Source organism: Trichosurus vulpecula, chromosome 3 (assembly GCF_011100635.1).
Source record: "Trichosurus vulpecula isolate mTriVul1 chromosome 3, mTriVul1.pri, whole genome shotgun sequence".
Classification (NCBI taxonomy): Eukaryota; Metazoa; Chordata; class Mammalia; order Diprotodontia; family Phalangeridae; genus Trichosurus; species Trichosurus vulpecula.
This window is the reverse complement of record NC_050575.1, coordinates 137,051,675-137,064,163: the sequence shown is the minus strand read 5'-3', so window position 1 is coordinate 137,064,163 and position 12,489 is coordinate 137,051,675. Positions and strand designations below refer to the sequence as shown.

The 12,489-nt window shown below is 35.6% G+C and overlaps 1 protein-coding gene across 1 annotated transcript in view; it reads left to right on the top strand.

Moving 5' to 3' along the window:
* The window catches only part of TDRD12 (tudor domain containing 12), a 74,328-nt gene that overhangs the window by 44,108 nt on the left and 17,731 nt on the right, over window positions 1-12,489 (top strand). The window contains exons 11-18 of the mRNA XM_036750669.1: window positions 657-717; window positions 1,049-1,153; window positions 4,396-4,581; window positions 6,018-6,174; window positions 6,726-6,853; window positions 7,485-7,676; window positions 7,957-8,085; window positions 9,984-10,101. Coding sequence (XP_036606564.1) covers window positions 657-717; window positions 1,049-1,153; window positions 4,396-4,581; window positions 6,018-6,174; window positions 6,726-6,853; window positions 7,485-7,676; window positions 7,957-8,085; window positions 9,984-10,101 — 1,076 coding nt within the window. The remainder of the gene's footprint in view (window positions 1-656; window positions 718-1,048; window positions 1,154-4,395; window positions 4,582-6,017; window positions 6,175-6,725; window positions 6,854-7,484; window positions 7,677-7,956; window positions 8,086-9,983; window positions 10,102-12,489) is intronic.

The following is a 12,489-nucleotide window of genomic DNA, read 5'->3' as shown; positions in this document are numbered from 1 at the left end:
TTTTAAACACAGTCTCTTGCCTGACTTGCTGTTTAGGGTCTGGGAACATTTTCTGGGTGGGTTATTTTAAGATGGCATAGTTCACACTGGGTGGCTGGGTTGGGTAGTCTCCACAGCCCCCTTTGCTCCTTTTGTGGGCCTTTTTTATTCCTCTAAATAGAATTTGAAACTCAGTGAAGTTTTTGCAAGGATGACAGGTGATAGGTGTGTCCATCTACCTTCCTCTGGTGGTTCCTGTGTAGGTCTAGGTACTTAGCCAACCACCTTCCCTGCGCAAGATGAAGTAAGTTAGCCGCTGCTCCTAGGTGCTATGCCTGGTTACCAGTCTATGGGCATGCGACAGGGATGTGCCTTTTTGCTGGTTTTCCTATTTTGTTTGCCGGGGTGGGGGGCGGGGAGAGACCTTGTGCTCTCATACCTCAGCAGACTCTAGGCTAAGGGCTCTTGGCTGCCCTTTCAAATAGTCCCCCTTTTTCCCTGGCTGGGAACCCACCAATGTCAACTGGGTTTATGTGAGAGTGGTCAGGTTGGGATCTATGGTTGTGGTTTCCATTTTGAAATTATTTTTTTTTGAAGAACCTTTGTAATAAAACTGGTACATTAAAAAAAACCACAAAAATATTCTTTAATTGTCATTTTGACTTAATATTTTATAGGTTGCTGCAGTTTTTAAATCCTGATCCTTTGAAAACTGATGGCATCCATGACATACAGCAGGTATTCCAAGGCCTCAAAATTCAAAGAAAATACTTTTTGCTCATGTTTATATTACCATCACCTCTGCTTTTAGATCTGAGAATGTGAGAGAAGGTATTATGTTTTCAGAAGGGTAGATATCAGGTGTTCAACCCGAAACGTCCGGAGGTTTACCTTTCTCCTTTGTTGAGCTGTAATATTAACTTCATTGATTTAAGCAATTTTTCAATTTTTCACTTGTGTGTTGGTAAATGTATCCATGTATAAAATTTAATGCCAAAAAACCATATGTGTATTTTGTGCATCTTCATTTGTGGTCATCTTTAAAAACAATTAATAATCACTTCATTAGTTGCAGAAATCAAAGTCTAGCATCCTGCAACCTTCTGTTGTTCTTCGAAATAAAATTGAACCCTGTTCATTTGAAACTGCACCGCTTTCAGTGGATTTAAAAAAGGTAAAAATATTATTTTTAAAACATGTGGCAGTTATATATTGAACTGTGCATTAAAGTGTGATGGTTCTTTAGATGGCATTAGTATGGCTTTTTTTACATGATTAATTTTTCATCTCACTAATTTTCCAATGCAGGGCCATTGTAAGTATTCCTAACAGGAAAATGCTTTTTAAACCTTAAATTATGTATGTGTGAGCAAAAGTTGTAATTTTTTGAGTGTGCATAAGCAGGGATCTTCACAGGGGAGAATGAGTTAGATCAAGAGGCACAGCACTTTTCACTCTGCTCAGCTCTGAGGAGTCTTTTACAGTTTGTTGACTACTAGTTGTTGACTAAAGTGTGCGGAAAGTCTCTGAGAAAGAAATTGATACAGGTTTTTCTCCTTGACTTCAGAGAAATTTTCTATCCTGATTGACCTTTGTCTGCTTTTCTGTCCTGACCTGTAAAGACAAGCAAACAAGAAAAAAGCTATTTGAAGCAGAAAACTGTAGTTTGCTCTCTAAAAAAAGGTGGGATAGGTGGTATGGGATGAAGCAAATTAAGATCCTAAGGAACCCGAGTTATTCCTTTATTTTGGTAAGTGTCCAACTAAGTAAAAACTCACCTGCATGGTGAGCCTCTTATTTAACACAGAGGAAGTGTAATCCAGAAATGATTTGAGTGTGAGAAACCTTTTGAGAGTCAGTGTGATGTGCTAGAAAAAGTATAGTTAAACAACTTCACCTTCAGCGTTAGTTGTGTGACCACGGGCCCATTGCTTCACCTGAGTCTCAGTTTCTTCATCTATTTAATAAGGAAAATAATATTTGCATTATTCAGTGAGGATAACATGTGCACTGTCTACTTCACAGGGTAGTTGAGAAGAAAATTAAGAGAATAACCATATTGATAAGAATTATTATTAGTATTACTCTTAAATAATAAAAAATTCAAGATGAGTCTGCAGCTCGAGCATTGAAGAAATAGTATAGTTAGATTAAAATATATATATTGCTTCTTGACCCTTAAGGTGAGAAAGTTACTTCTAACATCCTCTGGGAGCAAAACCTCATTCAATAAAGTCCTGGCCTTAGCAATGGATAGCAATGGATCTCACCTCGGTCACTTTTTAGCCACATGACCTTGGGCAAGTCAATTTTTCAGCCTCATTTCCCTGCATAAAATAGGGCTAATATCCAACTCTAGGGTTGTCATAAGGAAAACACTTTTTCATGAGTTATAATTATTTTTCCTAGTCTGGAATAGCCCGATCACCAGAGAGTATTACCCATGTTTTAACCCTATGGCTTCATCACTGGACTGATCACTGACCCTAGAGTTGTATGAACATCCTCCGCATTGGTGACCAACAGCTGCTCAGCAAACAAACCTAGGTTGTCATTAGTTTGGGTTGGATAGCTTGATCTCTGAAGATAGCCAGGTACCCTTTTTATCCTGTCCTCACTTATTTGGGCTTCCATTTCATTTTAATTTTCCCATTTTCACTTTTGTGAAAAGTATTCTTTGTGGCAGAGAAAACATAAGCAAAACAAAACCTAAGTAGTTTTGGCTATTCTAGATGGTTACATCCATCTCCGGTGGGAACCCTATTACTTCTCAGGTCTGGAACCTAAGCTTTTTAAAAGTTCTTTTGTTTTCTTTACAGTTTTTAAAAAATATAAATGGGAATAGTGCAGTTAATTATATTTAGTGAAAAGTAGCAGCTCTCTAGATGTCAGCTGAATATGGAATTATGAATAATTTAATTTTTTGTTATGGTATATTTGAATACTTAATGATTCAGTCCATCCTTCGAGAATCCTTGTTGAAATTAAAGTCCAGAGTTCAGTGTTGCTTATAAGAGTGTCAGACCTCTGTTCTGCTAAGACTGTTGGTGTCTTTGAAGTATTTGAGAATCTCATAGTCAAAAAAGTAATCAGAGGCATGGTACGTATAACAGTTTCTCCATTCTGTCCAAGCCTGCCCTTTTGGCTTTGGCAAATATTGAGTACCCAATGATCGAAAAACTTGGGTAGTCCAATCCAGTAAAATCAGCTTTGCTTCTAGTTCAGAATTTCTCTTGGTTACAATGCAAGTTTATTTCTTATGATCTGAAATAAAGTTAGAGAGATTGGCTTATTTTTCAGAGTATAGTCACTTAATCCAGGTCATCATCCCTTCTTACTGAACACCACAGTGATTGTTGATGAGATTTCTAGTATTAATATCTACTTTCATGACAATGAATGATTTGGAAAATCATATACATTCATTTATATGAGGTGAGATTTTTTTTCCTTATTTACAAATTGCTAGTTTTCTGGATTTTTTTTTCTTAAGAGTTGTGGCTTTCCTAGTATTGTTTCTGAGATTTGTAGTGTTGAGTATCAGTTTCTTTTAAACATCCTAGGGAATCCTAATTATGAAGGTTCAAACAGACTTATCTTACCCTTATTTTTAAGATACATTATGCTAGAGCTGAAGTAGAACGTTTTGAACTATGATGGCAATCCAATTTAATTATGAAAGATGACGTGAATGATGTAGATGACATGTTATACACTAAAATACAAATCTCAAATTAGCTCTCATTCATATTAAAAAATTAAATTCTCATTTACAAGTATGTAATTTGAAAATATGTAATTAATTGAACAAATAAATGTAATAAAGTAAACAAATATGTAATTTTTATAAATATGTAATGGTGAGTTTAAAATGATTTATGTTTTCAGGCAAAAAGTAGAGCTTTTGAAATGGGCAGAATGTTCTTCATGAGTTGCTATTTTTTTTAAAGGAATATAGAGCTGAAAAGATCTCTTGAGGCCATCTAGTCCAATTCTCCCATTTTACCAGTGAGAAAACTCAAGCTTAGAAGGTTGAATAATTTGTTGAAGGTCACACAGGGAGGTACAGTGTCAAGACAAACCTGACATATAACCTGGTATTCTCTTAGACCTCACTGATGCCCTTAAAATGTCTCTTTTACACTAAATGCTGGAGCATATATTAAGATGACCAAATCTAACCAATTTATCTAACCTTTTTTTTCCAAAAAGAATAAATTTTTTAGTCAGATTTTCCCTTTCAGTCCCTTTGTTAAACTTGAAAAAATAGTTATGTCCTCATAAAGTCTCTGTACCTAAAGTCATGTCTTTACCCTACCTTTATGATATCGGAATATTTAAAGAGGAAGTAAAAGTATTTTATCATTCTTATATCTTTTTGGTTTCATTAAATTTCTTTTCATTTTTCTTTTCTAGATACTTAGAAAAAATAAGTTTCTAGGACCCAGTCACACTGAGTCTTATTGCTGGCCACCAATAGCTCGTGGATGTGACGTGGTTGTCGTATCTCATCATGGAAATGATCCTCTCTTATATATTCCACCAATGCTTACATTTTTGCATACAGGGGGTTGCTATAAGTCATTACCAAGTAGAAATGGAGTAAGTGGAAAAGTTTTTGTTTCATGATAAAGACATTTAAATTTATATTTTAAAATTCAGGTTCAGAGTTTTCATAAAGCCCCAAGTTGAATCCAAACAAGCTCAGCTTCCTCTATCCAGAACTTCATCTTTCACTCTTGACATCATTCCTGCTTTTTATTTTCTCCACCGATGATCATCTTCACTAGCCATCTGCTTGTCCAGTGGAATTTTGACTTTTGGTAGCCAAAGGCATCATGGAATTGAAAGTCAGTAGGAAAGATGAAGAGGAAGGGTGTGGGCCTAGGTGATAAGGAGAGAGGATGGGAGAGTTGAACAGTTTTGGAGGCTATCACAGAGAGAAGATGAATTGGTGTGCATCCTAAAAAGGTTATAAAAGCCCTACCTAAGTTCCTCATTGTGGTATGGAGGGTGACCCTTGGTTCCAAAGGCTATGCCATTAAATTCCAAGCTCTGAGTGCCCCTAATCTGTAAAGTCTCCAGATAGAGGCCTAGCAGTGGAGAAGAGTATCATCCACAGGTGAGCCCAGGGAAGTTCAGAGAAGTTCATCTCACTATGATGGTTACAGGGTCAGGAATTTTTAAGGTACAACTTTGCAGTATGATTGCAGTTAGCATCAATAGTGGGAACCCATACCTTTGAAAGGGTGCCATTAAGGAGTGGACAGGCTTGGTGGGCAGTAGTAACAAAGTTATAGTTGGCATTATGTAGAATAAGTGATTTACCAATATTTGGTAGCAAATTACATTTGTCAAGAGTTAATAAATTTTTCCATCCAATATGCAGAAAATTAATTGGAAAGATTGAAACAATCTTTTCTTAAGATTTAAGTTACTTTTCCATTGATATCAGTGCTTTTGATACCTCCATTATGGTTTGACTGGGGGAGAGGGTATTGGAAGGAGCTCATTTCTGGCTTTTGATTAGAGGTTTGGGATAGGGAAAGTGCAGTAAGGTAATTTACTCCTTGGGGAGCTACGTTAATGTCAGCCTCCTTTTAACAGTACCATTTGGTTTCCTGTCATTATTACTTCTGAATAATTATCTTAGAAGTTTGTGTGTTAATGCATTTTCTCAATCACACTTAAAAGAAGCATGGATATATGGGAAAACACAGGACTAACAGTCAGACCTGGCTCGATTCCATGTCTGCCATAATCTCTGTAGCCTTGAACACATCAATGTACCCCTCTGGGCCTCCATTTCTTCCATCTGTAAAATGAGGAGTTTGGACTGTGGAATCTTTCAGGTCCCTTTAAACTCTATGTTCGTTTGTACAATTTATTCCAGGAAGTTGTTCAGATGCTAGATTTATTTTAGTTCAATGCATGTAACTTCTATTCCACAAAATTAAATTTTCTTTTCTAATGTTTAAGTATATTCTTTTAAACTTTGATCCAAAATTATATGAAATAATTCTTTTTTGTCTTTTCAGCCATTAGCAGTAATTGTATGCCCTGGATGGAAAAAAGCACAGCACATTTTTGAGCTATTAGAAGAGTATGGTAGATGTTCTAGGCCTCTTCATCCCATGTTGCTAATAATTGGACTTAACAAAGAAGAAGCTCAAAATACGAAGTTTCAGAGGGGATGTAAGCATATTTAATGGAAAATAATGGAGACTTTGGTTGTTCACATAAGAGAAAAATTAAACAGTGTTAAATATAGGTTTATGTAGGAAAAATATTTGCCACAAAGCTAATATACTTTTCTGTTTTTCTTGATTTTATTCCTGAACCTTTTGATAGAGCCTTTCTTTAGACTCTCCATATAAACTACTAAGCGTGATGAGCACAAAGATTTGTTGAAAGACTTAATCACAAAGTTATTCCATTTCATTGATGTGAATATAATCAAGTCTCTACATATAAAAAGCTAGCCTGTGGCTTTTGGTTTTAGTTTAAATCTGTAACACTGTGAATCTACTTCAAAGTTGACACAAAATATTTTAGTGATTTTTTTTCCCTCAAATATACCAATTTCATTCTTTTTTTTTTTTTTAAAAAAAAACCACTTAACAAAAAGAAATCATTCCTAAAATCTATTCTATACTCTACATTTTATCTATAATATCTCAGTTAATGGAGATGTATGAAAAATCTATAGAAAAGATGAATTAATCACTTTTTCTTCTAAAATATAGGTGAGGTGATTATAACAACACCCCATAGCCTCTTGAGACTTCTGAAGTATCATAGCTTGTTATTTCTTAGACTCTGTCACCTTATTTTTGATGAAGTTGAAGTGTTGTTCTTTGAAGCTGGTGAGCAAGTAAGTATATTGCATATTCAGATGCCATTGTTTTGTTCACACTGATTTTGTTCACTCAGCATTTTATTTCTAAGAAGAATTATTAGAACATAAGTATCTAGTTGAGAAAGGATGAGTATGTTCCAAATCATCTTTACTCTCCAAGTCTACCATTGGCAAAAAAGCCTGCTTCTGTCTAAGACAGAACAGTGCCTTGCATTTAGTAGGTGTTTATTAAATTTTCAAATTGAAGAATACTTGCCTGACGACGCATTCTCTATTTTTTTCCCTCCACTTAAAATTTAACAATTGTGTACCAACAAGATTTTCTGAATCAATATTGCTATCTTTAATATTCTGGTCATTACAGAGTTGCTCTTCCTTTATATATTGGGCTGTATCTATATGACTTAGAATTAGATATTACTGAAAGATTCTAAGTGGCTTGGCAGGACCATAGTATATAGCAATCCCAGACATTAATAGAAAACCTATTTCAAAGTAGTTCTAGAGACTTACTCTGCAAGAAAAAAAATAGATGTAATCCGAGTTAGGATTTTTACATTCTTATCCATGTTCCTCAGGTAGCATCAGTTTTCTAAGGCATATTTCATTAAATCAAATAATTAAAACAAGATGATTGTTTTTACAGATGCTTACAATTTTAGATTATTTCAAGAAAACTATTATAATTGAAGAAAGAGAATCTGCACCTCATCAGATTGTAGCTGTTGGAGCTCATTGGAGCAAACATATAGAACTTTTAACCAAAGAATTTATGAATGATCCTTATGTAGTCATAACAGCCATGGAAGAAGCTGCTCTTTATGGAAATGTACAACAGGTAAACCATGGGTATGATTTTTTTCCTTGGTACAGAGATTCAAGCTGTCCGTTAGAATATTTGTATATTTGTAACTAATTTAGAAGATGTTAATTCTAAAATTTAAAAATAGTTAAAGGTATATTTTTAAGAGTTTGACACCTTAGGATCACTGTATAAGTATCTAAATTAGACAGTTTCATCCATTTGATTTCAACAAAATACCATCAATAAAAAAAATGAAGTCAGAAGAAATACGGAAATTTGGAAATTCTAGCTATCCTTTTTTTTTCGTTACTAGGTAGTACAACTTTGTCTAGACTGTGAAAAAACCTCAACATTACTTCGAATGCTTGATTTCACTCCAAGTCATGCTCAGAAGACCTTGATATTCACGAGTTCTGTGGCTGAAGCAGAAATAGTTTGTAAGGTAGGAATTTCTAGTGAAAGAGAAATATGTTTGTGTTCTCAAAAGATAGTTGTCTATGCTTCCATATAAAAGTGAATCAGGTCCTGAGAACTTAGGCCAGGTAAACAGACTGCAAGAATCATGAGGTGAAGAAAAAATTAAAAACAGATATTGATTCTCGTGTCTTCTCTGAGTTGTAACAGAGGGTGTGGTTAGAATAAATAATGTAGTAATTTATATTTATTACATATTTGGTTCCAGAACTGAGAATCTAGTTTTTCAAAAAAAATCTGTTCCCTCTCAAGTAATTTTCTGCTGCCACCACCCAAAGGAATAGAGTTATTTCTCCTCAGACATTTTGTTTCAGGTCTACAGCTTTCCTCTTTTTTCTTCCTATAGTATCCCTTTCCTATTGTATCTTCTGTGGTACAGTCAACTATTTGAAATACAAAATTACTTTACCACAGAGTAAGGAAACATAAAATACAAACTACAGATTAGCTAAGAAGTCTCTCAATAGTCTACTAAGCTCATCTCAGACCCCTGACAGTTAACTCTTTCATTCCAGGTGACCTGGTAAATTCCTCTACCCCCAATCTCTGGATCTTTCTCTTCTCTCCTTGCTAATGCTTTGTTATCCCTAGTACAAAGCCAGGAGCTTTTTTCCCCCCAACAACACCCTTAGTCTCTGTCTTCTAGACTAAAGTTTTTTTCCCCACAACAGGATTCCTTAATTCTCAGCATGATAAAAGCTTAGAAGGGTGGTAAGGCAATTCAGATCATTAATCAATATGATCCATAGATAACAAGTATAAATTTTCTGATCTTATGTTAGTATTATGGCCTTGAACTGTTAACACACAAGGTTCAGATACAATAATTTCACTTCTGTCAGCATAGGATAATGTGGCTTGGAGCTCCAACATACTCACCTCATATAATATACTCACTGAGCCATATGACTACTGGACCATGTCACAAGCATATGACAAGCATTTCAGCAGGTCATTATCACAGCCCCAGTTCACCCTTAGATTTCACTGTAATTCTACAGAACATAATTGGAAAATTTAAGAACAGATTGATCCTCTGGAAGTCAATTACCCAGCACAACAATTTTATTTCCTTGGTATCTAAAGATATGACCCTTTTTTATCTTGTTGTACAATTTTTTTTCAGTCATGTATGACTCTTTGTGACCCCATTTAGGGTTTTCTTGGCAAAGATACTAGAGTGATTTGCCATTACAGATGAGAAAACTGAGGCAAACAGCATTAAGTGACTTGTCACCGAGCTAATCCGTATCTGAGGCCAGATTTGAACTCAGGAAAATGAGTCTTCCTGACTCTAGGCCTCATGTTTTATCCTCTGCTCCACTTCGCTGTCCTTAGTTTGTGGTTATATAAACCAAAAACGTAATTACCTCTTCCAGTTTAGGAAGTATATTAGCCAGTAATATGACATATTTAGAGATTCCTTGATATCAAAAGATTTATATAAACTAAAGAAAAGAGCTAAAGTATGATAGTCATGATATGAGTAGCAAGCTTTTGCTACTCATGAGGATATCTGCTGTATTACATTTATCACAGTAGACTTGCTGATCATAATGAAGACTAAGTTATCATGAAAAATAAAATTATATTTGTTATTCTGTGCTTTAAAAGGTAGGAAACTATAAAGATTTTTATCCCCTCAAAATTTTCCATAGTGTTAAAGACATTATAGGCTTAGTGTTCCTGGAAAATGTATTTGGTTAATTCATTCTCCAAAAATTCAAGATAAATAAGGTTGACTTAGAAATAGACTATCTCAGTAATTCTTACTAATTATATTGAAGTCATTAACAGGTATAGTTTACACTTTTTTGAATTTCCATTTATTGAAATTATACTTTATTAATTTTTGGATTTCTTCAGGTAGTGGAAAGTAGTTCAATATTTTGCTTGAAAATGCACACAGAAATTGCTATTAATTTTAAAAATGTATTGGAGCAATGGAGAAAGAAGTTAAGTCTTGGCTCTCATATCGTACTAGGTAAGTGCTGGTTTTCTTTGTGAAGAGTGGTAGGATAGAGAGAACCGTGTCTTGGTGCTTTTATGAGGAAATTTTATTGCATCTTCAAAATATGTTAAGTTCTTGATTATAACAAGTTTCTAAAAATGAAGGATTATTTTTATAAAATTTATTATTTTGGAGCTATAAGCTTAATAGGGTCAACAAATGGATCTGTCCTGAAACAAATTAGAACTTTGAGATGCCTTGTTGTGATCCAAAAATTATGGTTTATAGGCAGGGGTTCTTAGCCTGGGATCCATGGACACCCTTCCCTTAGAATAGTCCTTGGATAGATTTCAGGGGGTCCAGGTTGGATGAGGGGAAAGAAATCACATCTCTATTTTAATGTAATGGGTTTCCTTTTTAGAGCTGCTTTCCTACTGTCTACAAACATACCGGTGTCTCCTCGACTTGATCTATCCATCCCTGCAACCTCTTATCCTATATTTCTTATCCTTTTTTCTTGCTAAACTTCCTGAAGAGGCTATCCACAATAGGTGCCTCCATTTCTTTTCTTAACTCTTTTCTTACTTCTTTGCAATCTGGCTTCCAGTGTTCTCCCCGAAGTTATTAACAATCTCATAATTTCCAAATATAGTGGCCTTTTCTCAGTCCTCATCCTTCTTCACCTCTTTGTGAGCCTTTGACAGGTCATTCATTTTCATGACATTGCTTACTCTCTCCTAGTTCTCCTTTTGCCTGAATGACTGCCTCCCTCTCTGTCTCCTTTGTTGGATCTTCATCCAGGTCTCAACTGTTAATCATGGATGTCTCATGGGGCTTTTTTCTGGGCCCCTTCTCTTCTTCCTTTGTACTATTTCACCTAGTGATCTCAGCAACTCCAGTGGTTTCAGTTATCATCTCTCTGTAGGTACCTTTCAGATCTACTTGTCTAGCCCTGACTTCTCTGCTGACTCCCAGTCTTGCATCTCCAACTGCCTAATAGACATCTTAAATTCAACATGTCAAGAACAGAAATAATTATCTTCCCCCTTTTCCAACCTTCTCCTCTTCCTAACTTCCCTGTTACTCTTGAAGGTACCATCATCCTCCCAGTCACCCAGACTCACAACCTAGGTGTCTTCCTTGATTGACTCTTCTTTCTCAACCCCATATCCAATCTGTTTCCAAGTTTTGTTGATTTTTACCTTCCTGACATCTTGTGTGTTCCTCCTTCTCTCTTCTGACTCTGCCATCACCCTGGTGCATTCCTTCGTCACTTCACACCTAGACTATTGCAGTAGTCTGCTGGCTGGTTTCCCTTATGTCTCTCCCCATGTCATTCCATATTCCATTCAGGGATCAAATTGATCTCCCTAAATCACAAGTCTAACCATGTCAACCCCCATTCACTTAGGCTCCTAATCACCTTTGGGATCAAATATTAAATTTCTTTTTGAATTTTTAAAGCCTTCCATAACCTGGCCCCCTTGTACCTTTGCAGTCTTCTTGCACTTTACTGTCTCCCATGGACTCTGTGATTCTGTGACACCGGCCTCACTGCTCCTCACAACACTCAGTGGATGGCCCTCTTGCCTTGAAGCCCATCCCTCCCTTGTGCCTTGGATTCTTAGTTTTCCTGGCTTCCTCCAAGTCTCGGGCTAAAGTGTTCTACCTTCTGAAATAAACCTTTCCCAATCAATGCTCCTTAATCTTCATGCCTTCCCTCTGGAAACTACTTGCAGTTTATTTTATCTATTTTTCTATCTGTCTATCTGTGTACCTATATCTTCTTTCTATACAGTTAATGTATTGACTCTCCTACTAGATTACTAAGCTTCTTGAGAGCAGGGACAGTGTTTTTGCCTTTCCTTGTATCCCCAGAGCTTAGCACATAGTAGGTGCTTATTAAATTCTAATTAATTGCTTGATTATATTTTATGTATTTAAATAAAAACATTATTAAGAGAAGGGGTCTAAAGGTTTTGCCAGACTTAATAAGGTGTATAGGACACAAATAACATGAAGAACCCTCCTGTAGACAGAAATGAAGATTTAGCCATCATTTTAGAGATTTTGTTTTAGAGATAAGAAAAACTCCTGTAACATTGAATCCATCAATGATATTTATTCATTATCTTCTGTATGATAGACACTGTGCTAGATCCAGGAGTTTCCACATTCAGGGTAAGATGACTGGCAAATATTACGATTATTTTATTATTATAAAATTATAGAAGTGACAAAATATGATCAGTCTATATTTACACTAGGCAGGGGAGGCATTTTGAGACTAAGGGAGATTGCACAATTGGTAGAAAAAGGGCGGAAAAACTTGGCTAAGAGAGATTTCTTACTACGTAAAAATACAGTTATGAAGAATTTTTTTGAAGAATGGGAAAATGTGAACTATTTTGAAAATCCACT